The sequence below is a fragment of the Theobroma cacao genome, chromosome 9 (assembly GCF_000208745.1).
Source record: "Theobroma cacao cultivar B97-61/B2 chromosome 9, Criollo_cocoa_genome_V2, whole genome shotgun sequence".
NCBI lineage: Eukaryota > Viridiplantae > Streptophyta > Magnoliopsida > Malvales > Malvaceae > Theobroma > Theobroma cacao.
Genome location: NC_030858.1, coordinates 28,672,567 through 28,699,016, shown reverse-complemented (window position 1 = coordinate 28,699,016; position 26,450 = coordinate 28,672,567). Strand labels below are relative to the sequence as shown.

At 30.8% G+C, this 26,450-nt stretch overlaps 3 protein-coding genes across 5 annotated transcripts; all 3 read right to left on the bottom strand.

The window, feature by feature from the left end:
• LOC18589798 (ADP,ATP carrier protein 1, mitochondrial) lies at positions 2-3,399 on the bottom strand. Of its 2 annotated transcripts, none has more exons than XM_007014933.2 (4): positions 3,289-3,399; positions 1,199-1,725; positions 735-1,106; positions 2-558 (listed from the first exon to the last, which is right to left on the bottom strand). In XM_007014933.2, the coding sequence occupies exons 2-4, from the start codon at positions 1,703-1,705 to the stop codon at positions 262-264; spliced, it is 1,176 nt and encodes a 391-aa protein (XP_007014995.1). In that variant the 5' UTR covers positions 1,706-1,725; positions 3,289-3,399; the 3' UTR covers positions 2-261. The 2 variants fall into 2 exon arrangements, with proteins under 2 accessions (XP_007014995.1, XP_017983391.1); XM_018127902.1 differs by lacking the exon at positions 3,289-3,399 and adding an exon at positions 2,991-3,191.
• Positions 7,765-10,019, bottom strand: LOC18589797. Its single transcript, XM_018126548.1, has 2 exons — positions 9,904-10,019; positions 7,765-9,687 (listed from the first exon to the last, which is right to left on the bottom strand). The coding sequence occupies exon 2, from the start codon at positions 9,353-9,355 to the stop codon at positions 7,991-7,993; it is 1,365 nt and encodes a 454-aa protein (XP_017982037.1). The 5' UTR covers positions 9,356-9,687; positions 9,904-10,019; the 3' UTR covers positions 7,765-7,990.
• Positions 17,246-24,791, bottom strand: LOC18589796 (probable copper-transporting ATPase HMA5). 2 transcript variants are annotated; one of them, XM_007014929.2, is made up of 9 exons: positions 24,500-24,791; positions 23,618-23,904; positions 22,100-22,839; positions 21,492-21,963; positions 21,240-21,407; positions 19,950-20,204; positions 19,159-19,281; positions 18,360-18,857; positions 17,246-18,075 (listed from the first exon to the last, which is right to left on the bottom strand). In XM_007014929.2, exons 1-9 carry the CDS (start codon positions 24,507-24,509, stop codon positions 17,653-17,655), a joined length of 2,976 nt encoding a protein of 991 aa, XP_007014991.2. In that variant the 5' UTR covers positions 24,510-24,791; the 3' UTR covers positions 17,246-17,652. The 2 variants fall into 2 exon arrangements, with proteins under 2 accessions (XP_007014991.2, XP_007014992.2); XM_007014930.2 differs by having other exon boundaries at positions 24,315-24,515.

Genomic DNA, 26,450 nt, shown 5'->3' with positions numbered 1-26,450 from the left:
ATAGGAAAGCAAAGGGGGAATCTTATAAAGGGGTAAAATTCCAAAAAATAAAATCAAGATGCAAGGCTGCAACAACTCAAATAATGAGGATTAAATGGGGTAAAAATTTCCTCCCAAGGATCAATGTTATAGGAGACAAACCCCTCTAAACTAAGTTATTCAAATGAGAAAAAATCACCCTTAGCAAAATCTTGAATCAAATGAAATTGCAAATGATTTTCATCACCATCTGTATTTATGTAGAAAAGATAGTTGGCATGATTATGCCCCGCCAGAACCATACTTCTTTCCTAATACAATCATCTGGAGCTTATCATAGCCTGCAAGCACACCAGCACCGGCAACTGCACGGAGGATGTTCGCACCAGCACCCTTAAAGAGAGACTTGGCACCCTCATTCTTAAGGATCTGAGAGAATGCATCAAGTGAGCTCTTGTACTTGACAGCTTCACCTGATGTCATCATCATCCTTCTACGGACAGTATCAATTGGGTAGGAGGCAAGACCAGCACCGTTGGTAATAACCCAACCAAGAGCAAAGCTAGCAAAGAAGCTATCCTGATATTATCCAAAATAAAAATGCACGTGAGCACAATCCTCTAGCCAGGGAAGAAATCTAACCAACATCCAGAAAGCACAACAGCAGTGATCTTATTGTCATTAGACAGTATGAATATTAGTTGACGCAAAAAGCCAAAAATAAATTAGAAATTCTAGCCCAAAAATCTACTAACCTGCAACTTTCCGACAAGAACCACTGGCTTCAAAGAGTCATACATTCCAAAGTAAAGACCACGGTAAACAATAATGCCAACACATGAAATGTTGAAGCCACGGTAAAGGCCAGCAATACCATCTGACTTGAGAGTCTTCCGATATACATCAACCAAGCCATTGAATTGCCTCTCACCTCCTTTCTTTGCAGCTTTAGCATCATTGGCAAGACGAGTTCGGGCATAATCCAGGGAATAGACAAAGAGAAGGGAAGAGGCACCAGCTGCGCCACCAGATGCCAAGTTGCCAGCAAACCACTTCCAGTAGCCATCACGGTCCTTCTTGAAGTTGAACAGTTTTTTAAAGTAATCTTTGAAGGCAAAGTTCAAGGCCTGAAGCACCAAAAAATTCAAAAAATGATAAATGAGCAGACAGCTCTAAATAAGAATGAACATAGGGCTATTTCTATGAAGATACGACTAACCTGAGTGGGGAAATAACGGATAACATTGGCTGTATTTCCTCTCCACAATGACACCATGCCCTCATCTTGGATTGTTCTTTTGAAACAATCACCAATTCCCTTGTAAGGTTCAGAGAGCCGACCAGCCCTAATCATCTCATCCTGGTTTTGAATTAAGAGCTTCACACGTTCAATGGGAGCAGCAGCAGTTTTGGACACAGCAGCAGAAACTCCACCCATAAGAAAATCAACAGCAAAACTAGAAAAGCTTTTCTCTGATGGAGCCTGGACACATATAGGTGATGAACTTGAACCGACCATTGACAGATCATAATTTGCTGGGCATGCCTGTGCCATGGGATACCGTAGTGCTGCATTGCAACTTCCAGATGCAAAACGCCTCTGATGCAGCGCAGGCCTTTGGAAACCTCCATAGCGATATTGAACATCTTGTGAAAGGCTGGGAGTAAGATGGAGTTGTCCAGCTACCTTTTGCATGACAGAAGGGTGTTGGTGCCTATCAGCCATCACTTCTCACGAAAAATACCCTACACAACAAAACCAAATATTATGATTATAATGAGCTGGAGAAAACCAAAGCATGACCCTGATGCCTCAAATTGTGAAACCACACCAAATCAAGATGACAAGTAAAATTAGAAGAAAAACAAAAAACAAAAGAAACAAAACTTCAAAAAGGACAACAATTTGTGGCCCTATATAATTATAAACAAGAACCCACTTAGCTTCCAGATGTATACAAATTCAATTGGAATAAAAACCATTTCAATAAAATGAGCATTTGTCCCCCAGCTCACAAGTAGAGGCTTTTCTTGCCACTAAGGTTCATAATCTTTTTCTATTTCATTTTGCATGGTTGCACTATCTACAAGCTAAAACTTTTCTCCTTATTATCACTGACTAATTTTAAACAATATCATCCACCTGAAACATAAGGGCATAGCTGGAACATGAATATTTCGACCCAAAAATTTTAAAATAATAAATGAAAATTGCTCAGATACAAGCAAACAACACTATAACAGAGAGGATAGGAAACCGACAGATGTAGCAAATATCTAATAAGCATAAAATTTTCTCTTTATTTTTTTTTTTTGAGAAAGATACCCTTAAAATTCATGCACTTAAAACCAACTTGAATTTCACATATCCATAAGAGTGGATTGAGTTGAAAATAAGAACAATTAATAAGGAAATGAGTTTGACGATAAAAACCAATTTAATCTTTTTGATGAGATCAATGTTTAATATACAAAAATTCAAGTAGGTTAATAATATAATAGAAGATTCATGAGGACAGAGTGAAAGCAAAGTTACATCACATAGATTTTAAGCTCAGCTGTCAACTGTCAACCAAAAGCACCAAAATTAATCTACTACGAACGCACAGATTCTGGTCTAAAATGGAATTTAAACCATGGGTACATTCCCCAAAAGCTTCATCTATCAATTCACGCCAAACCAACGGCCAGAGGCTCAAGTATGATATTAATAGAGTTCTCATTCAAAATTGCATTTTTTTTAAGAGAAAAAAAAGACCACATACTTATTTGATCTTTTAAAAAACCCAATATACCAGACTCCCTATCATAATCAGATCTAAAAGACACCAGAAAAACACACAACAGAAAATAACCCTCCACCCAAGTGAAACAAAAATCCTATATATCAGACTTCAATCCGACCCCAGATCGAACATGAGACATATACACAATAAAGACAACATATAAATAACCAAACAAATACATTATACAGAGAAAAAGATGCTATGTCAGATTAAAAACTGACTGACCTGTAAAAGGATATGAAACAAAGAGAGCAGAGAAAGATAAAGAAAACAAGATCTAAAATAGAAGCAAATAGTAAAAGAGCCCTGAAATGGGTTTATAAGAAAAAGAAGGTAGAGTTCCAATCAAGAGCAAAATGTAAGCCGAAATGAAAGCACACCCATAAAACCAAACCACACCCCCCAACAAATATAAAACAGTTATCAGTGAAACAATCACACATCACGTAATGATGTAAGTGGAGGAGAAATGTTAGCAGATTTCATAGGAAAAGGAAAAGAAAGAAAGAGATAAAAAGCCAACCTTGAAATGTGGAGAGACTAGACGAGAGAGAAATGAGGGAGGCAAGCAACACAAAACGTAGAAGTTTGGAGTTGGGAGTTTTGACAGAGACTTCACGTGAGACGGAGTCGTTGGTTATAAAGGCTTCCACTGTGGGATGCCTTTTTGTGGTGTGTTAAAGGAGTACAATTGGCCTTGCCAAATTAGAGAATGTACTTCCCTTCATTACTTGTATTACCATTTTTGCAAAACAATTAGTATTTGATTTTTGCACAACAATAGATTCAAGTCTCAAATGATCGAATCCATGATCTCTCCATCAATTTCCCTCTTCAGTTATATGTATCACAAAGGAAAAAAAAAATAATACAAAGGAAATTTGCCTTTGTGATAGGAAAGGCATGTAAATTAAGTGGTTATAGAGAAAATTAATTAGTATAATATCTAAAAAAGGACTTCTAAACTATTTAAAAAATTTTAAATAAATTTTTATTTTTTTATGACGTTCAATTAATGATAAATTAATTATTAGTTAAAATATCACATATTATTTTATACCACATGACATTAACATAGTATGTTAATCTCATAATAGATGGTAATGTGATAAATTGATCTGGTGTGATATGGTTATATGATATTTTCACTTTCATATTTGCATCACGTGTGTATACAATAATAAATAGTATTTTGATTAATAACAATTAATCATCCATTAATCATAATAAGAGTTTATTTAATTAAAAATAAAAAAATATGATAATTTAATTGAATATAATTGAAAAACACGAATTCATTTAAATTTTTTAAATATTAAATCAAATTAGTTTAAAAAGATTCTATAAGAGTTATATATTAAAAATATTTTACGAAAGGAAAGTTGTCATGGAATTGTGAGGGGACATTAGAATGGTATCTTGTATATGTATGGGTAGCAGCCGCATTACTGGGAATTTTGTTTTGTGGTGCATGATCCTCGTCCTTGATCAATGGGGGAGTCCAATTTTGACAACTAATCACTTTAGCTTGGGTTGGTAGGAAATGTGAATGCTACCACAACTTTCAAAACTTCTCTTTTTGAATAGAATTTTCTCTTGACATATGCTGCTATTATTTTGGAGAGTTCAATTTGACAATCATTTCTGGTTTCAAATTAGTGGTGCCAACCGTTCTACTTTAAAGACAACCAAAATGGAATTTGACCAAGTTTGCCTCTATGCCTTTTTTTTTAATTTGTTTTGAGTTCGGGTAATAGTATGTAAAGTAAAATACTTCTATCTCTTAATTTTTAGACATAATTTACATGAGTATATTAGTGTTAGAAATAAACAGTCCATTTCAAAAGTATAAACATCATTAACAAATAATATGAAAAAATTAAAATATCCTTTCTTATTTATTAATTTAAAAAATTATTATTACAACTCCGTAAGGAAGGATCCAGTGCTTTCCAAGAGAAAAGAGCATCAAGGGAAGGAGGAGAGCAACGAGCCCTCTCCAAAGGAACACCGAGCTGGTGCTTCTGCACCCCTCTGGGGCTCCCACCTATTTTTTTTTTACAAAAAAAAAAAAGCATATAATAATAATTTTTAAAATTAATAAACGGTAAACTTGTTTTTCAATATTACCACGTTATCAGATTAACAGAAACACTAATGCTTGATTAACGGTTGGACCTATGTGTCTTGTGAAAGATTTTTTTTTTAGAGCAAAATATCCATTTTAAAATTTAATGGACTCGTTTAAAATTTCGATTAAAATTTACGAAGAGGATATTTTACCTTAATATTTATAATTTGACATAATACTCAAATAAGTCTTTAAACTAATAAAAAAAGTTCAAATAAAAAATTTTTTTATTGCGTTCAGTTAAGCCTTAATATTTTATTTTCAGTCAAATAAGTTCTTATAATAAATGATTAACTAATTACCATTAATCAAAATTTCACTTATAATTTTATATTTATATGGCACTGAAATGACGTTAATATGAAAAATAATAAATATTACATGTAGGGATGACAATGAGTACCTTATTACAAGATATCCATGGATACCCAATCCGGTTATATAGAGTTAAGATATCTTATAATCGGGTTTGGGACGAGTTTGGGTAGTGATTTCACTACCCGAATAGGGTTTAGGTAGGGTTTCGATATCACCTCTTGAGTGCTCATTACCCGAACCCGATTACTATTTATAAATATTTTAATAATTAAATTAAAAATATACAATTTTTACTAACTTTACAAGTAATTTTTTTTGTTAAAAACTAACAAATATATGAAAGGTATTGTTACTCTAATTATTAACATGATGATATTAATTATTTAAATTAAAAAATTATTAGATTGTTAGTTATTAATAATATATATAGCTTTGGTTATATAAACTTATAATATATAAACCTAAAAGGAAGTTGTGAGATTAGAATAGTTTGGAAACTTAGTTTTTTTTTTTTAATTTTTTGTAATTAAGGATAAACTCATATAGTTAATTAAATTAATTAATGAAACTATGATTATTAATTGACTTGTAATGTCTTTTAATATATATACTTTATATATATTAGGTTCAGTTATAAGAAATATAATTACTATGATATATATTAAAATATTTTTAGTATATATACACTTTAAATATAAATATATTTATTTATATTTACTTTCTATATTGTGCTAACATTACAAAAATTATAACTAATAAATTTATTAATTATGTTTGAGATATTTGTTTTTGATTACTTAAATTTAAATTTTATTATTTGTGTGTTTTAATTAATTTAATTATTAGTAAATTATATGAAATATGCAAGAGAAATATTATTGTATATGGATACGAATTCAGATTCGGGTAATTGGATACTTATGAATAGTATTTTAATAATTTTTTTACATAATCGGGATTTTAAACGGATTAGAATAATTATAGGATAATAGGGATGTATTAGGATTAGGGTTAGGGTAGTAATTTTAAAAAACATTCATGTAGTTTACTTTTTATAGGTTTGGGTTTGGGTACCTCAAAATTAATAAGTACCCTACCCGTTGTTATCGCTAATTACATGATTATGTTATCATGTCAAATTAGCATGTTATATTATCATCAATAATTATATGTCAAGGTGCCATATCATTATCAATTATGATATGTTAGCATGCCACGTTGATGCCACAAGACATAAAATAACAAATAATATTTTGACTAAGTTAATCATTAAGTTTATTTGATACAAAATAAAAAAATCAAATAGCTTATTTGACTCGAAATAAAAGTAAAGACTTGATTGAAAGCAATAAAAGTATAAAAATTTATTTGAATTTTTCTCAACAGTTTAAACGGTTTTTTTTGAAGTATTATGCCTTCTAATTTTTAAGTATTGATTAAGATTATGTTATATTTTGACACGTGATAGTGTTGGCATCACTTTAATTAATAACATATGATTAATTGAAGATGTGATTTTTTTTCCATTGATACCAAATCATTTTTCTTAATAAATACTATAAGCTTGCACCATAAATTTTGACAAGTCAAAGAAGAGTGTGTGACAATATTTCACATGATAGCCTAATTCCAAGAAATTGCATGCCAGTCATGTGATATGCACGTGTGGAATAGCCAACGTCAGAAAGAACAAGAACAGCTCTGACTACGTAGCTTTCATGATATCTGGTTTCATTGTCCCCAGTCTTTCATTTATTAAAAACAATTAAGAGATGTTGCTTATTAAGGGCTTGCAGATACAATTCATTTTTAATCTCAGTCAAGTAGGAATCTACCCAGCCCCCACCCTGTAGTTGTGAGTCTAAGCTTAACTCAGGTTTGCATGAGCTACTTTTAACATTGTGCACACCTCCCTACAACTTGGTTAAAGTGCTGTAGGTCACCCAATCATCCCGAAGATGAGACAAGTAAAACATAAATAGATTAATTTTCACTGATTTGGGGAGACGAAGGAAAGTTGAACTACGATATTGCTCTAACAAGAGGGTGCACCACTTCTAATAAACACGAACAGCAAACACAGTTTTAGCACTTGGTGTCATCATCTTCAACAATATTTGGCATACAGAACAACCATGCCCGCAGGCATACAAGAGTCATTTCGTCCCACAAACATACAAACATGTTTGACATTCCATGCACACCTCTCCCAGAGCATTTTAATGCAAACGCAAAGGTAAAAAAACATTGTGTGCGCATAATTACATACGAAACAATTGGAACCAATGTAGCATAATATGCGGAAATGAAAAAAAGAATTAACCGAGGCAAGTACAGATGCATGGCATGCTTTCTTTCTACCTAGCCAAATTGTTGTTGTCCTTTTAACTGCAAAAACCTTGCATGATTGTCCCCGGACAGATGATACAATCCATAACCTTGGATTCTTAGAACAATGTGCACATGAAGGGAAATGACATGATGAAGTCTTCTTCAAAAGGATGATGGCAGTGATAGTTATTTTATGGTCTGTATATGAAGAGAAGTTCAGGAGGGAAAATTGTCAAGTTTGTTAGGAAGAAGGGAAGTGGAAAAAATACATTTGCTAATAATTTGATCCCAAGCTATCTTATCTCTCAAATTTGGTGTGCTTCTATTTATTTACATGGCAAAAAGAATAACCCTACCTAGTATGCTTTAAGCTATATAAGTCTTATTGCCAAATGGATTTAAATGACACAAGAATCAGCAGTAAACTGACAACTCTTTGCATAAGCTATTGATGCCTGCCCAAATCAATCTGATCTCTGCTTTGCAGTCTGTCAATGCCAAGTGAAGTGGGGTCTAAAGATGCATCAGAGCTCCTGAAACCTACCTCCAATTCTTTCTGCCTCAGTTGCAATAAACTCCGCTCATTCTCAAGCCTCATTCTTTCATTCTCCAACCTTAGCCTCTCTAGTTCTCTGCCTTTCTTGTTGCAGTATCTCAGCCATTTAAAACGTTGTTTTTCAAGCTCAAAACCTTCCACCTGCAAGTTTACTCTTTCCTCCTGAAGTTGCAAAATCTGTCTCTTAATCCACTCCTTCCGCTCCAATGATGACCTTGTTGGATCGTGAAATATTCCAGCCATCTCCACCTTGAGACTATCCTGTTCGGCAGATTGTGACCAGAAGTGGCCTTCCTCAGCACTTGCCTTCTTCCTCTTATTGAGCTCACCAATCCTTTCATCATCCCCATCAGCATTATTATCATCTTCATTGTCCATTTCATCATCATCCTCACTATCATCATTTCCCTCAGCTTCTTCCTCATCCGACCCATTATTGTCTTTCAAGCATCTGTCAAGAGGTACAAAACAGCCCTGAAGATCAAGATCCTGGCAATTGGGTATTCTCTGTCCATTATGGTAAGCACACATTTCAGGGTAAAATAAATGTTTAGAGCTCAAAATTTTCTTTACATCATCCTTTGCCTTAGCTGAGAGGTGAGGCATAGAGTCCATAAGAGAAGGGTTCTCAACCACCCTACAACTAGTTCCTCTCCCAAGAATATCATTCAATTTCTTATATCTCTTGTTCAAGTCATTAAATTTATCCTCACATTGTTGAGGTGAAACATGACAGCCTTTACTAATCATTATCTTTGAAACTGTTTTCCACTTGCCCTTCTTTTGCAAAATCCCAGATTTTCTCTTAGGCCCCTCCACACCCTCAATCATACCATCATCACCCACACAAGCAACCACTCCTATTAGAAGTCTAACCACATTATCAGTCCATTTCATTCTCTGCCATGGTGATCCTTTCTTGCCTTTACCCCCAATGGAGTTCTCACCATTTCCATCTTCAATATAACTTGGCTCATCTTCTTCACTCATGCTTCCATTATTCATAGCACTAATGGGACTAACCCCCTTCCCTTTACCAAAGTTCATAGGAAAGCCCTTAGGGTTACAGCCCTTTGCCTCCATTACTCCAGTGGAACGGTGGTCATTTTCACTCATCAAGACCATATTATGGTGTGGTATCAATGAAGGTTGACCCAACTGGGGCTTTTGCTGTCTATTAATGGATGACTCAAGGTCAAACAACCCCCCATTTGGACCTGATAAAAACCCACCTCCCAAACCTGAATTTTCCATCAACTCTACAGTCCAAACCCCTTAATACACTGTTTGGGTGCAGGAAAAACACCGGATAACAACTTAAAGTTCCAATACTTTTAACTACTGGAATATTCAATATAACAGAAACCCAACTTCACTGACCCTGATTCAACTAGTTGCAGTCAGTCAAACCAAGTTTCTTCTATACTGATAGACACAAATCAACCAGAAAAAACACTAAATTCTAAATTTTTACATTTCCCCCATCTTCTATGTAACCAAAACACCAAACAAAAGGGTGACTGAGAAGCTTAGGAAACAATTGAACCCACTAAAAGATTTATGTGCAACCTATCATATCAATAATCCTGAAATCGTCCAAAAAATCCCACATCTGATCAAAACTCAAATTCAGTCAAGACCCATAAAATCAATTAAAAGCATTAACAAGATCCAAAAAGAGAAACTTTTTAAACTTTTCTTGTACTGTTGGACAATCACTGGAATAACAATGCGAAAGTTCAGAAAATTAAACAAAGGTTTTCATCATAATATTGAAGGAGAAGATGTCATGAAAGGATTACCTTTGAGAATGATCAAAAATGGAGAAATTCCTCCGAGAGGTAAGAGTTATTTGTTTGAAAAGGAGAGAGGGAGAGTTGAGTTTTGGGCTTAAGTTAAAAGAGTAGAAAGCATGGGAATCTGGCAAATCGGTTAAAGAAAAAACTTGATTGCAGCAACGTGTTGGGTTGGTATTGGCCTTGAAATGCTTTTTTTTTTTGGATAAATTGAAATACTTATTTACAGACAACAGGTTAGGCTTAAATGTTCCTTAATTACTAATTAATGAAATACTTATTTAAGTGGGTGAATACTACAGTAACTTTAACCTTATTGTAAGGTCAATTAACAAAATTTTAAAAAAATAATAAAAATTTGTATAACAGGTTAACAGGTAAACAACATATTTAATTTTTAAACTTATCTATTTTAAGATAATAACGTAGATAATTTTTAAACTTATTTAGTTTATTTTAAGTTATGTAACTTTTAATTTTATTTTATTTTTTATTATAAATTATAAAAATACTATTATTTTTAATATTAAAATTATTTTTATTAATTTAATTCAATAAAATTTATTTATATTAACTCTTACATATTTACGTTAAAATTTTAAATCTATTTATTACACCTTCATAAGATTTTACGTCAATTTTTACAATTTTACAACCAACCCTTCTGATAGTAACTGTAAATTATAATTATTTTCATCTTTATTATTCTTTATATAAAAATTAAAATCTACATATCATTAAACACTTTTAATCCGAAAATATAAATTTAAATATTTATTTTTCATTAAATTTAGATTGTTTTTACTTAATTGACTTGTAACGTTAACTTTTACACACTTACGTTAAGATTTAAAATTTAATTATTCCACCTTTATAAGTTTTTACGTCAATTCTTATAGTTTTACGATAAGATTTTTCCATGTCAATTTTGAATTATAATTATTTTTATCCTTATTATTCTTTATTTAAAAATTAAAATTTGCACATCGTTAAACACTTTTAATCTGAAAATATAAATTTAAATATTTATTTTTCATTAAATTGAGATTGTTTTTACTTAATTGACTTGTAACGTTAACTTTTACACACTTACGTTAAGATTTAAAATTTAATTATTCCACCTTTATAAGTTTTTACGTCAATTCTTATAGTTTTACGATAAGATTTTTCCATGTCAATTTTGAATTATAATTATTTTTATCCTTATTATTCTTTATTTAAAAATTAAAACTTGTATATTGTTAAAAACTTTTAATCTAAAAATATAAATTTAAATATTTATTTTTCATGAAATTTATATTGTTTTTACTTAATTGACTTATTATGTTAGCACTTATACACTTACGTTAAGATTTAAAATTTAGTTATACCACCTTCACAAGTTTTTACACTAATTCTTCTAGTTTTACGTCAAGGCTTTTCCGTTTCAACTTTAAATTATAATTATTTTTATCCTTATTATTTTTATTTAAAAATTAAAATTTGTATATCGTTAAACACTTTTAACTCAAAAATATAAATTTAAATATTTATTTTTCATTAAATTTAACTTGTTTTTACTTAATTAACTTGTTACGTTAACTATCACACACTTATGTTAAGATTTAAAATTTAGTTATTCCACCTTTACAAATTTTTAGGTTAATTTTTATAGTTTTATGGCAAGACTTTTCCATGTTAACTTTGAATTATAATTATTTTTATCCTTATTATTCTTTATTTAAAAATTAAAATCTGTATATCGTTAAACACTTTTAACCCGATAATATAAATTTAAATATTTATTTTTCATTAAATTTAGATTGTTTTTACTTAATTGACTTATTACGTTAACTTTCACACATTTACGTTAAGATTTTAAATTTAGTTATTTCACCTTTACAAGTTTTTATATCAATTCTTATAGTTTTACGTCTAAAGTTTTCCATGTCAACTTTGATTTATAATTATTTTTATGCTTATTATTTTTTATTTAAAAATTAAAATTTGTATATCGTTAAACACTTTTAATTCGATAATATAAATTTAAATATTTATTTTTTATTAAATTTAAATTATTTTTACTTAATTGACTTGTTACATTAACTCTCACATATTTACGTTAAGATTTAAAATTTAATTATTCCATCTTTACAAAATTTTACGTCAATCATAGTTTTATGTCAAGACTTTTCCATGTCAACTTTGAACTATAATTATTTTTATCTTTATTATTCTTTATTTAAAAATTAAAATCTGTATATCATTAAACATTTTTAACCCGAGAATATAAATTTAAATATTTATTTTTCATTAAATTTAGATTGTTTTTACTTAATTGATTTGTTATGTTAACTCTTACACACTTACGTTCAAATTTAAAATTTAGTTATTCTACCTTTACAAATTTTTACTTCAATTCTTCCAGTTTTACGTCAAGGTTTTTCCGTTTCAACTTTGAAGTATAATTATAAGGTTCTAAACTTGCTAACATGAACATTGTATCATTTCTTTTGTGCATTTACTAAGTGCATCTACTAAGATTGCATTATATTCACTGAACTCCAATATCAATAAAATGTAAACGCCAGGATGTACCAAAGTTAAAGCAAATGTGTCATTTAAATGTGCTCCAAAAATTGTCCAAATATGCCTAGTGTTGCCTGTACGAAACAAAAAAAGAGAGACAATTATAGTAAAAAAGATTAGCATACCAACTAAGTAAAAATCAAGTAGCTTAGACTACTCACCCAAACTTGGAGAACAAATATCCTTGATAAACACGGTTGCAAAAAAGAGAAAATAGGTTGAAAGTCCAAAGTACAAGAGGGAAGTAGTTGTGATAAATGATGCACAATCAGAACCAGATTTCTAACTAGTCAGTCACACTAAATTCCAATTAATTGTGAACCTGGCTTGAGCAAGTGATTCAGCTTTTCTTTTCTTTCAAATATTCCTGGGCATGTTGAACTTGGGTATTTAAACGTTTAGTGAATCAAATGCAAGCCATATATCATTCACTAAAGATGTAGCTGCCACTCGACCACCTGAGAATCTTCATCACTTGCTTAAAGTGCTTCAAACTAGAGGTCGCGACAGTTAACCTTTTCAATACAAAATTTTGCTATTGATTGATTCAATTTGTGTTCTTTCTAAAGTACAAGAGGGAAGTACTTTGTCTTTGCAAGTATCTGTGGAAACAAAAATCTAGTAATGGCATTAAATTAGATGCATTTGCAGGACGTCCTTTCTCTATGCAAATTTACACTCTTTTAACAGAAAAAACAAAAGGCAGTTCATGAGGCACAACAAGCAATATATCATACCTGTAGGCGTTGCCTTAGAAGTAGCCCTTGGTAGAGTCTCTTGTCTTGGAAACTTTCAGACCAAGGATGGCTTGCTATTGTAAACTTGCTGTAACAAAATTGCCCGCTAATTGAGAGTGAAGGAAAATAAACTTGAACAGGAAACTCACAATAAAATAATTCAAAAAAATTCATCCAGTAAGAGAGAACACAGTCTGTCGAGGAGAGTCCTTATCTCTCCTGACTCCTCTATCAGAGAGTGTTCTCATCTCTCTTAACTTTTTAATTTTTTTTAATTTTATTTTTTATTAACCTGTTGAATTGGTTTACAGGTTTCTCTATCAATTTTAAATTAATGATCACAATTTAATCTCATAAATTGAACGGTGTTTATTAACTGACTTTACAGTAAGGTTAAAAATAATGACCATCTGATCAATGAAATTAAATTACAGTCATTGATTTAAAACCCATAAAGAAACTGGTAAACAAAAAATCCTCTTTTTGATGGACTCTTTTTATGCCTTATTAATAGAAACTATTTATTTTCATTTCTATTATTTAATGGCTGAAATTTCATATTATAAGTAGGATTATCACTATAATAAATCAAAAAGTCAAAATTAAAAATGTATAATAATAAAAATAAAAACACATGTAATTTAAAATTGTCATTAAAAAACCTAAACATAAAGTTTTTAAAAGTTATGATTAAAAATCCTTAACATAAAACAATAAAAATTGACAAAAAAACTCGTAAAAGTAGAATAACTAAATTTAAAATCTTAACATAAATGCGTAAAAGTTAACGTAATAAGTCAATTAAAGAAAAAAAATTAATTTTAATGAAAAATAATATTTAAATTTATATTTTCGGACTAAAATTGTTTAACAATATAGAAATTTTAATTTTTAAATAATAAAAATAATTATAGTTTAAAATTAACATGAATAAGCCTTGACGTAAAACTGTAATAATTGACGTACAAACTTATAAAGGTAGAATATCTAAATTTTAAATCTTAACGTAAATGTGTGAAAGTTAACATAACAAGTTAATTAAGTACAAAAATCTAATTTTAATGAAAAATAAACATTTATATTTATATTCTTGAATTAAAAGTGTTTAACAATATACAAATTTTAATTTTTAAATAAACAATAATAAAGATAAAAATAATTATAATTCCAAATTAACATAAAAAAATCTTAACGTTAAACTGTGAGAATTGACGTAAAAACTTATAAAGATGGAATAACTAAATTTTTAATCTTAACGTAAACGTGTGAAAGTTAACGTAATAAGTTAATTAAATAAAAAAAAATCTAATTTTAGTTAAAAACAAATATTTAAATTTATATTCTTGTACTAAAAGTTTTTAACGATATACAAATTTAATTTTTAAGTTTTGACGTAAATCTGTAACAATTGATGTAAAAACTTATAAAGATGAAATAATTAAATTTTAAATCTTAACGTAAATGTGTGAGAGTTAACGTAACAAGTTAATTAAATAAAAAATCTAATTCTAGTGAAAATAACATTTAAATTTATATTTTTGGGTTAAAAGTGATTAACGATATATAAATTTTAATTTTTAAATAAAGAATAATAATGAAAAAAATTATAATTCAAAATTAACATAAATAAATCTTGACGTAAAACTACAAGAATTAACGTAAAAACTTATAAAGGTGGAATAAATAAATTTTAAATCTTAATATAAATATTTGAAAGTTAACGTAATAAGTTAATTAAGTAAAAAAATTAATTTTAATGAAAAATAAATATTTATATTTATATTATCGAGCTAAAAGTATGTAATGATATTCAAATTTTTACTTTTAAATAAAAAATAATAAGGATAAAAATAATTATAGTTCAAAATTAACATAAAAAATTTTGACGTAAATCTGTAACAATTGACTTAAAAACTTATAAAGGTGAAATAACTAAATTTTAAATCTTAACGTAAATGTGTGAGAGTTAACGTAATAAGTTAATTAAGTAAAAAAATCAAATTTTAATGAAAATAAGCATTTATATTTGTATTATCGGATTAAAAGTATGTAACAATATACAAATTTTAATTTTTAAATAAAAATAATAAGGATAAAAATAATTATAGTTGAAAATTAACATAGATATGTCTTGACGTAAAATTGTAAGAATTGATGTAAAAACTTATAAATGTGAAATAACTAAATTTTAAATCTTAACATAAATGTGTGAGAGTTAACGTAACATATCAATTAAGTAAAAAAAATCTAATTTTAGTAAAAAATAAATATTTAAATTTATATTTTTAGACTAAAAGTGTTCAACGATATACAAATTTTAATTTTTAAATAAAAAATAATAAAGATAAAAATAATTATAGTTCAAAATGGACGTAGAAAAATCTTGAAGTAAAACTATAAGAATTGACGTAAAGATTTATAAAGGTAAAATATCTAAATTTTAAATCTTAACATAAATGTGTGAGAGTTAACATAATAAGTTAATTAAGTAAAAAAATTTAATTTAATTAAAAAACAAATATTTAAATTTATATTCTCAGAATAAAAGTATTTAACGATATACAAATTATAATTTTTAAATAAAAATAATAAGGATAAAAATAATTATAGTTTAAAATTGACATAGATAAGCCCTAATGTAAAACTGTAAGAACTGAAGTAAAAACTTATAAAAGTGGAATAACTAAATTTTAAATCTTAACATAAATTTGTGAGAGTTAACGTAATAAGTTAATTAAGTAAAAAAGTCTAATTTTAATAAAAAATAAGCATTTATATTTATATTATCGAGCTAAAAGTATGTAACGATATTCAAATTTTTATTTTAAATAAAGAATAATAAAGATAAAGATAATTATAATTAAAAGTTACTATTGAAAAAGCTTGACATAAAATTGTAAGAATTAACGTAAAATCTTTTAAAAGTGGAATAAGCAAATTTAAAATTTTAACGTAAATGTGTGAGAGTTAACGTAACAAGTCAATTAAGTAAAAAAAAAATAAATCTAATTTTAGTGAAAAATAAATATTCAAAAATATATTCTCTGGTTAAAAGTGTTTAACGATATATAAATTTTAATTTTTAAATAAATAATAATAATAATAATAATAAAAATAATTATAGTTCAAAATTGGTATAGATAAATTTTAACGTAAAACTGTAACAATTAACATAAAAACTTATAAAGGTGGAATAACTAAATTTTAAATCTTAACGTAAATATGTGAGAGTTAACATAATAAGTTAATTAAGTAAAAAAGTCTAATTTTAATGAAAAATAAGCATTTATATTTATATTATCGGGCTAAAAGTATGTAACGATATTTAAATTTTTATTTTAAATAAAGAATAATAAAGATAAAGATAATTATAGTTAAAAGTTGTTATTGAAAAGGTTTGGTGTAAAGTTGTAAGAACTAATGTAAAATCTTATAAAAGTGGAATAAGCAAATTTAAAATCTTAAGGTAAATGTGTGATAGTTAACGTAACAAGTGATAATAATAATTTTTATTAAATTAATTAATTAAATATAATTTTAATATTAAAAAAATATTCTTATAGTTTAAAGTAAAAAATAAAATAAAATTAAAAGTTAAATAACTTTTAAAATAAACTAAATAAATTTAAAAATTATCTACGTTATTATCCTAAAATGAATAAATTAAAAATTATATATATTGTTTACTAGTTAACCTGTTGAACAGGTTTTTATTATTTTTTTAAAATTTTATTTATTGACCTTACAGTAAGGTTACTTACTGCAGCGTTCACCATTAAAATCGTCCACAAAAAAATGTGTAATACATCGATACTTGTTGAGAAGGATCCTTGTTTTATTTTTTGATATGTATTGACACACCTTAATTTGTTGAGGAAGATTCCACCAAGCTACAGGATGATTGGTTTGATTCAGCCTGGCCCATTGATCCTATTTTGTTTGTTGCTTCGTTAGAAAAGAGATGGAGAAGCAGCCTTCAGTTTCTTGCTCATGCTTCTTTGCTACCCGAATGCTTTTGGACATCTAATGAAATGCCGGAAACTTGTAGCATTATGCATTTGCGATTCCTGAAGCACTCTAAAGCAAAATTGGGATGAAACCACTCATGCCATCTAATAGAGATTTACATCCATGATCTTTAAACTAAGCTAATCTTCTCATTGGAAATGATCCATTATCCCAAATGACAAACTTTACACTTTTAGTTATACAAGAAATATAACTATATGGTAGTCCATCTCTCTCAAGTACCATTTTAGAGAGAACGTTAAATTAGCCTTTCTAATGGAGCGATAATCGCATGAAATCTTTAGCAATAACATCAACCTATTCAGAAGCTAGGATCTGGTGGAATAATCTAAGGACCTTCCTCGTTTGCATGGTTAATAACTGCCGCAGTGGGAACAGCAGATATTATGCAGTTAGATATGAATTACCAAAATGTAACCCATCAGGTGGATATGGAGTAGTGACTTTGTCCTTTTGTATCTTGGACTACTAAAGGCTTCCTGTAAAACTGCAACAAGAGAGAAGAACAAACTACACTCAGAGACGAGGCGGCCATGCATGCACCAGCTAGCCAAGGTGGTAACCGAATTCCAGTGAAGGGATATAAGATTCCAGCAGCAACTGGCACGCCAAGAATGTTATAACCAAGGGCCCACACATAGTTAAGCCAAATGCGGGAAATGGTCTTTCTGGACAGGTCTATTGCTGTAACTACATCTTGCAAGTTGCTTTTGATGAGTACTATGTCGGCTGCTTCTATTGCTACATCAGTACCAGCACCAATTGCCATGCCTACATCAGCTGCGACTAAAGCAGGTGAGTCATTTATTCCATCTCCCACCATAGCAACAGTCAAGCCTTTCATCTGCATTTCGTATTCAAGAAAAACATTTAATCAGATTTTATGCACGTAACGTATGGAGAGCCTGATAGGTTAAACAAGAATCTACATTCAAACACCTGGGCACATTTTTACTTTGCCAAACTGGACATCAAGCCGTCTTTCTCACCCCCCCCACCTTGGAATTCGGTTATTATATTGGAAATTATGTAGTTTCTACTTTCAAATGAATAGCATTTCATAATGCATTTTACAGAATCAAGCCATGTAATAAAGAAAAAGATAAAGGAAGAAGATAAGAAGCTTACCTGCAATTCTTTGATCCTATCAGCTTTTCCCACTGGATCTGTCTCAGCAATCACCTTCTCTATTCCAACCTCCTTTGCAATGGCAGTTGCAGTAGCCCAGTTATCACCAGTTACCATGATGCTTGAAATGCCCATTGAGCGAAGATATAATATAACTTGCTTAGCTTCTGGCTTCACTGGATCAGTTACTGCAAAAGCTCCAACAACCTTTCCATCAATGGCAACTAAGACACAAGTTCGAGCCAGTTGCTCGTTTTCTGAAATGTAGTCCTCAATCTCAGGACCAACTGTGACATTATAAGTCTGCATAAGCCTCTTGTTTCCAACCAAGACCATTTTGTCACCAACTTTTCCACTGACCCCAGTGCCGGGGTGCACCTCAAAGTCCCTAGCCTCTTTGAGATGTTGATTGTTGGGTTGATTGTTAGATTCTATCTTCTGATGCAACTTTCTAGCATGCTCCAGGAAAGCTTTGGCAATTGGGTGCTCGCTGTTTGCCTGGAAATTTAATGGTAAAAAGCTCACAAAACTAGCTTGAGTCATTCAGTGGCATTAAACAATATTGCACCTTTCAAGAAGTTATAGCTAAAATACATTTCCATTTAGGTTAAATCTAATATATTGAATTGCATGTTCTGTCAAAATAAGCTTTGGTTTAATAATTCCCCCAAAACTCAAAAACAAAAAATCCAGGTGCATAATTCAGGTTCTCCAAATTTCTCACCAAGCTTTTTAGGTATCGGTTTCCATAGCAACTTCACTGAATACTATCAGAACAGGACAGAAAATAGACACGTACCTCTGCAGCAATAGCCATATCACAGAAGTCTTCCATTGACATACTTGAAAAGAGCATGACACTTACAACCTCTGGTTTCCCAATTGTCAACGTCCCCGTCTTATCAAACACAATTGCTGTCACCTATAGGATACAAGGGAAAAGGTAGTTCAGGTCACAACACTCATCTGCAAAGGGAACTTGTGACATTGAATATATCCAACTTCCAAGACTTAAGTACACCTTGTATTATTGTTAAAAGATGCAAAACCATAAGGAAATAAAGAATACTTCCGAACAAGACATCTGTGATTGTGATGTAAATAACAGTGTGAAAGAGGCCTTTTGATCTGATATGCCGGTTATTTGAAATGAATAAAATGAACAAGAAGTGACCTTCCAATACAAACAACCAATCATAAAAATTAAAATTTAAAAGGGTGATGCTATTTTAAAGAAATTACGTTTTTAGCAAATGCTGAGTTGCTACTTTGATGAGTAAAAATTGCTATTTTCCTAAGAAAAAATAATATCTTAGAATGAACCTATAGTAGATAACTTTCAAACTGAAATGAATGTCACTCAAAATTGGAAATTCAAGGATTTGTGATTCTTGTAACAACAATATTGAGATTTCAGTTCATTTGTTTTGTTATCCAAGTATAATAATCACTAGAAACAAATTCTGCACTAAGAGATATCAAGTTGCTAATGATGCTCAACCATTATTATGAAGCTCATATATACCAAATAATCAACTCAACTTCAATCCTGTCCCATTCTAGCTGTTTCCAAAACAAAATTGGTTTTACCTTGTGTGCCTTCTCAAGTGCATTTCCACCCTTAATAAGCACACCAAGTGAAGCACCCTTCCCTGTGGCAACCATGACTGCTGTAGGGGTCGCTAGCCCTAGAGCACATGGGCAAGCAACCACAAGCACTGAAATACCAAACTGCAGTGCAAGTTCAAATTTATCCATGCCTTTCGGAATCCAATGTTTAGGATAAAAACCAATAACTCCAGGAATCAACCATCCCAAATAAGTTATGAGAGCGCAGAGAACAACCTAATATTGGACAAAAAACAACATGGTACATTCTATCAGCAATTTACATAGAACATTAAGTAACAAATCGAACAGTCCTGTAAAACAGCAGAATGAGTGCCATGGTTAGAATCACATAAGAATTGACATGGTGCACAAGTTCTACACTCTCTCAGCCCACATTGGTGAAGGCAAATAGAGTACGAGAGAAAGCGGGCAGTAAATGAAAGCCATATATACAGCATAACTTGTGAGCCTAAACTATTATAAACAAAGTAAAAACATGTTAAAAATAATAATAATAAAAAAAAGTTGCTCGTTCCTAACTGTGATGTAACCAGACAAATTCATTTTTCCATGTTGGCCTCTTCATCAAGCAGTATGAGTACAGTTGTGTGCCATATAGAAAATAACTCATCATATATAATAGCATCCATAACCTCAGTCCCTATTGCTTGTCAAATACGAAATAATTATGCATTCAGCATATTTCTCTAAGATCATTTCAGTATTATGCAACAGTCAATAATATATCGGTTTTATTGTCTGGAACTCCACCCAAGCACTTGAAAAGCACAAATCAGTGGCTCCCTCTCAGAAATAGTCTCCATAGACCATAAATGTGCACAAATAAATAAAATTCTACCACATAAAGCACTAGATTTTTTTCTCTGATTTTTTCCAAATTCTGCAGAAAATAATTTGTAATTTTGGCTTAACCAAGCAGATTCGTTAAAGGTTCAAATGAGTAAACTATCTGACAAACAATTCAACTGTCCGCAATTATCTGTGACAAAGCTCTAGATGAAAAAAAAAATTTGTGTTACAGAAGTCAGAGTTTCCAAACTCCAGCTGAGAGCCTGACATGGGGAAGTGGATGTTTAAAGCTATTTGATACATTCAAATTTCCAGATAATAATTTAAAAGTTTTTAATATTTTGAAAAGATAAAAAGAAGAAAAGAAACATTTCAACTAAAGAAAATCAAGAAAAAGAAGTTCATCAGCTTTATGAAAAAGCAATAAACAAAAATTTGAGGAAGTAAAAAAGAACTTACTGCAGGAACAAAAAACCTAGAAATCTGGTCTGCAATTTTCTGAACAGGTGCTCTGGCAAGCTGAGCAGCTTCAACAAGCTGAACAATTTGAGAAAGCGCAGTTTCTGACCCAACATGAGTGGCCTTGATCAGTAAACATCCATTCTCATTCATAGTTCCACCAATAACCTAATCATGGCAATCGAAAAAAAAATCAGCATTTAAAACATTTAGGCATACATCAAAAGTAAAAAATAGGCAAGAAAATAATACCTTGTCACCAGGCTTTTTAGCAATAGGCCGTGCCTCCCCTGTGATCATACTCTCATTCACATAGCTTTGACCATCAGTCACAATGCCATCAACGGGAACTTTCTCCCCAGGAATGATCTTGATTATATCATTCCTTTGTATCAGTTGGGTGCTGATTTCCACTTCTGAGACAACATTTCCATCATCATCTAATGTTAGCAAACGAGCAGTATCAGGAGCAAGGTCCATCAGCTTGGCTAAAGCATCTGATGTTTTCCCTTTAGCCACCACCTCTAAATATTTTCCCAAGAGAATAAAGGATATCAACATTGCACTTGTCTCAAAAAAATCTTGCCCTTCAAATGTATCTGAGCTCAGAGCCTTAATTGCTATGTAAACAGAGTAAAAATATGCAGCATTGGTGCCCATGGCAACTAAAACATCCATATTAGCAGATTTTCGTCTCAATGCATGGTATGATCCTGTATAAAACCTGGCAGAGATATCAAGAGGCAAAGAACTATTACGCAGCAACAACTGGTCTATAATCAGTATATGCTACTTCTGAGGAATGGAAATGCTGAAACCAATATTTATTGTAAAGGGAAAAATGAATATCAACTCATTACCTTCGGCCAACAATGAACTGTACTGGTGTGCAAAGAATCCATCTCAGAAGCAATCCAACAGTAAACATGTTGTAGATCTTGTATTCTAACCAATTTCCAAAAGGAGGAAGCATTGGAAGTACCATGGAGAATATAAATACCGGAACAGAGAACAGGCAGCTTGAAAGGAACTGATCCCTATACATACTAATTTCATGCTGTTGCTCAGCTTCTCTTTGTCTGGGGGGTATATACAAGCTTGCCTTGTATGAGCCATGACCAACTTTTTGTATGCCTTCTATGAGAGATCTTGGACCAGTTAGGTCTGGATCATAGGTGACAGCGAACTTATTTTCTTCCAAATCCATTTCAATGTGATTAACACCTATGGCTGACTCAAGGTAGGATTGAATAGTGTTCATCTCCTCCCCTGAGGACACTCCCTCAAGTTTTAGATGTACTTTGTTCACTTCATTTCCAGAATTAATGAGATCAGCTCCAAAGCCAGCATCTTCTATTGCTTCAATGATGCGATCCGGATCGGTAACATTTCGATCAAAGTGAACCTTAGCTTCTTCAAGAGCTAGACCAACCACTGCTTTTTTAACTCCATCCAACAATTGTAGAGCACGTTCAAGGGACTCAGAACAGCTTGTACATGCCATTCCCTTAATCCTGAGCCTACAGACTGCTATTTCTTGCTCTGGAAACTCAGTAACGGGGAAACCAGCATCCTCTATGGTCTCTTTAATCTTTTTTGTCTAAAATAAGTTACAAGGAAATGCTTTGAATTCCCAATTATGAAGTGAAATAAACTAATTTTAATGAAATAAAAGAAGAAATACAAAACACAAAATAATTTACCATTTAAGACAATGAAGATAAACCTGCCAGAGTTTCATTAAACTCTGTATGAAGTGTTCAATCCTATGAGAGAAAGATAGAATAAGGCCCATGATTTGGCACTAGTTTTCCCACACAACCTTTGTTTGTCTGTCTGGTGCCATGGTGGTGGCAGTATGGGGTGCAGTAATACAAGTTATCTACATTTTTGTCAGCATTTTATAGCCATGGGTGCATGACACACACAGAGTAGGACAAGACAACTCTATCATAAACCCTCTTCTAAATTAATATTAAGATTCACATATCCTCTCTCTTCCTTTTTCATTTCAGCAACTTAATGGAAAACCCCAAAAGAAAAATGGAGTCAAAAGAGAATGTTTATGATCCAACTTTGTATCACAAATTAAAGCATAGGTCTGCTTGCTATAGAATGAATTTATTAGCAAGAGGAGAGACAAAAATTTAAGAATTGTCTGTTAAGAAACAAAATCCAAGCAACATTATGTTACAATAGCTCCAACAAATTGCAAGAAATCCATAAATACATTGGAAAACAGGAAAGGGAAGCAGTTAACAGGACCCTGTAGTCAAGTTGTCTACTGTAATCATAAATCATAATCCACATTTTTTTTTAAAGTTAGATCATAATCCACATTAATATGACAAAGGTTCAATGAATTTCTTAAAACTTACATTTATGAGCTTTGGAACGTATTCAATTGCGGCTTGACCTTGAATTGGTGACACCGAGACACTCTCAACACCCTTGAGCCCTCCAAGCACGGATTCTATGGAAGTCACACAAGATGCACACTTGATATTCCCTATTCTGAACATCACTGTTCTCTTCCTATCCAACTTATCAACAGGTTCAGGTATACTTATGGAAACACTATCCCGGGGCTCCAGCAAAGGCCTATTAAGATCATCCCTCCCATTCACTTCAGCTTTCTTGCCTCCAAAATTAGTACTCATGGCTTCTGCGAAAAGGCAGTAAGGGAAAAATAAAACTCAAAACAATTTACACTTTGTGTTAGTAATACAACAATTTGTAATGCAAACTTCGAAAACAAAAATTCAGTGAAAGATATGAGCAAAAGATTTTCTTTCAAGGTTACCGAACATTAAACAAAAAAAAAAAACAACAAAATCAGAGCTGAATCATTAATTTAACAACTGCAGAATTCAGATAGCAAAAACAACCGATTGTAGTATCAAATATAATTACATAATTGAGAAAAAAATCAAATCAAAGCACATAAAAACGGCCGCTAAGACTTCGTACAAATCAAACATGATGAAACTTGCTTAGAATTATACTTTATTATCAAAAATAAAAAATAAAAAAAACTAAAGCCCACACAAAAGTTTTCATGAAAACAAAACATACCAAGAAGAGAACTTGATAGTTCAAACTGAAACGAAAACCTTTGCTTCAAAAAAAACGAACTTTGGGCAACTCAGAATATGGAGCAATAAACAAAGAACAGAACCATCAAAAGAGAAAAACAGAAACCCCGAAGTTTAAACAAGCCAAAGAACTAAAAACCATAATTCAGATAGCAAAACACTCACGGTCACGCATATATATAATCGAAGAGACCCTTTTTCAAGGGCAGTTAGGGTTGTATTCTTTTGCTTGGGGAAAACGACAGAGAAAAAGGTGACAGTTTTTCTTTTTCTATTGAAAAGAGGGGGAATTGTTAACTTAGGTTATAGAATTAGAATTTAGATTTAACAAACTTGATTAAATTTGCTAGGGCTTTTTTTTTTTTGGGAGAGGAAAGGGAATTAAAATGGACGGTCGCGGGAAAGAGAGAGAATAAGAGAGAAAGAAAACAGAGAAGAAGTGGCAGACTTGCCTTTTGGAGGAGGGGGCGGAGGGTTTGTCTTATATAGCTGGCTACCTTTTTGAATATTTGAACTCAACGTCTTGTATGCCTTTCCCACCACCCTGTTTAGCCACCCTCCCGAACCATAAATAACTATGCTTATGCATAAGTAACCCACGCCTTGCTGCTACTTTATATATTTATATACATAGAGAGAGGAGAATAGCTACTCCAACTTCAGGTTTGGGCGTCAATTTTGATACTTTACTTCTAATATTACCATTTTTCTTATGTCAATACTTTACTTTTGGAGATAAAAGTAATAGTAAAACAATAAACATTGGTACAAATATTGAGAATTACTTCTCTCACAAATATAATATTAAAACAAACTATTGATTAAACTCAAAATTAAAATTATTAATACTCGAGATTGATGATTTTATTAATTGAGTCAACTTCTCATTCGTCTTATACTATTACTGCTACTTTTGATGCCGATATATATGTAGCTCCCCTCAACCTTTTCATTTATTTTTTTGACTATGATATATTGGATTTAAATACATTTTTTTTTGGGTGGGTAGGATAAGAAAATATATATTGTATGTCTTATCCATGTTCGTCGTAAAATTTTATGCTGAATTAATAAATACACACCATTGGATGGTTGTCTTGGATTTCTTCAAGTTGGAAGAATTGATGCACCCACGTTGACTCAGTCATTTACTAAATGAACCTTTTTTTTTATTATTATTAGAAAAGCGAATAAATCTTTATCATTGCAACTGCTATGATCATTGCTTGAAAAATCTTCACATGGTACTTTTGACGGCTTATATATATATACACCATTTTGTAAAATGATTTTTGATGGATAATAAATAATTATCAATATAAGAGAATTAAACTGACAAAATATTTTAATTTTTTTTTTGAATTATTTAAAATTTTTTAAATAAGTATTTATTTTTTTATTATAATCAATTAAACTCTTATATTTTTATTTTAATTAAATAAATCATTATAATTAACAGTCGATTAATTAATTATCATTTTCATATCATGCGATGTTGACGTGACATATTGAAATATCCTAATAAATACAAACGAGACATATTTATGTTATATGATGATATCACAATGTGATATTTTCACATTCTAAATCAATATTATGTAGACATAAAAAAATTACAAATAGTGTTTTGACTAACGCAGTTAGTCAATTAGAAAAATCACATCTTACTTAAGTGAATTATGATAGCGACTAAGACATAATTACCTTAAAATGAAATTTTCTAACCTCCCAATCAACTATTTTAAAAGAAAATGATAAATCGAATATTCATGAAATGCACTGAATTGATGATTTGCCTAGAAGCATTTGTTTGTGTGTCTTTTTTTTTTTTTGGCAATGTTTTGTATGCGTATTCAATTTCATCGGTTTAATTAATAAATTTATATTTTATTTAATTATTTTCAATTGGGAAGTTCAGGCATGAATCTCACCCAGTAAACTTTATCTGACAGTAAGAAGTTTACCATGTATTGTGATGCTTGCAAAACTTTGGCTTGAAAGGGGTCTTGTACACAGAACCGAACAGCAAAAATTTATACACCCTACGATTTTTACCTAACCTCACCGGCTTACCCTGTTCAGTAATTACAATTGACTAGTGGAAATGTTACTATGG

Excerpts from the sequence above, each read along its gene's own strand:
- LOC18589796 (XM_007014929.2), bottom strand. Across the intron at positions 22,840-23,617 it reads ACGTTCCAAAGCTCATAAAT|ACAAAAAAGATTAAAGAGAC; the intron begins GTAAGTTTTAAG and ends AACTTATTTTAG. Across the intron at positions 18,076-18,359 it reads ATAGGATCAAAGAATTGCAG|ATGAAAGGCTTGACTGTTGC; the intron begins GTAAGCTTCTTA and ends TACGAAATGCAG.
- LOC18589798 (XM_007014933.2), bottom strand. The coding sequence starts at position 1,705 with ATGGCTGATAGGCACCAACACCCTTCTGTCATGCAAAAGGTAGCTGGA. Across the intron at positions 1,107-1,198 it reads TCCGTTATTTCCCCACTCAG|GCCTTGAACTTTGCCTTCAA; the intron begins GTTAGTCGTATC and ends TTGGTGCTTCAG. Across the intron at positions 559-734 it reads TTCTTGTCGGAAAGTTGCAG|GATAGCTTCTTTGCTAGCTT; the intron begins GTTAGTAGATTT and ends GGATAATATCAG.
- LOC18589797 (XM_018126548.1), bottom strand. The coding sequence starts at position 9,355 with ATGGAAAATTCAGGTTTGGGAGGTGGGTTTTTATCAGGTCCAAATGGG.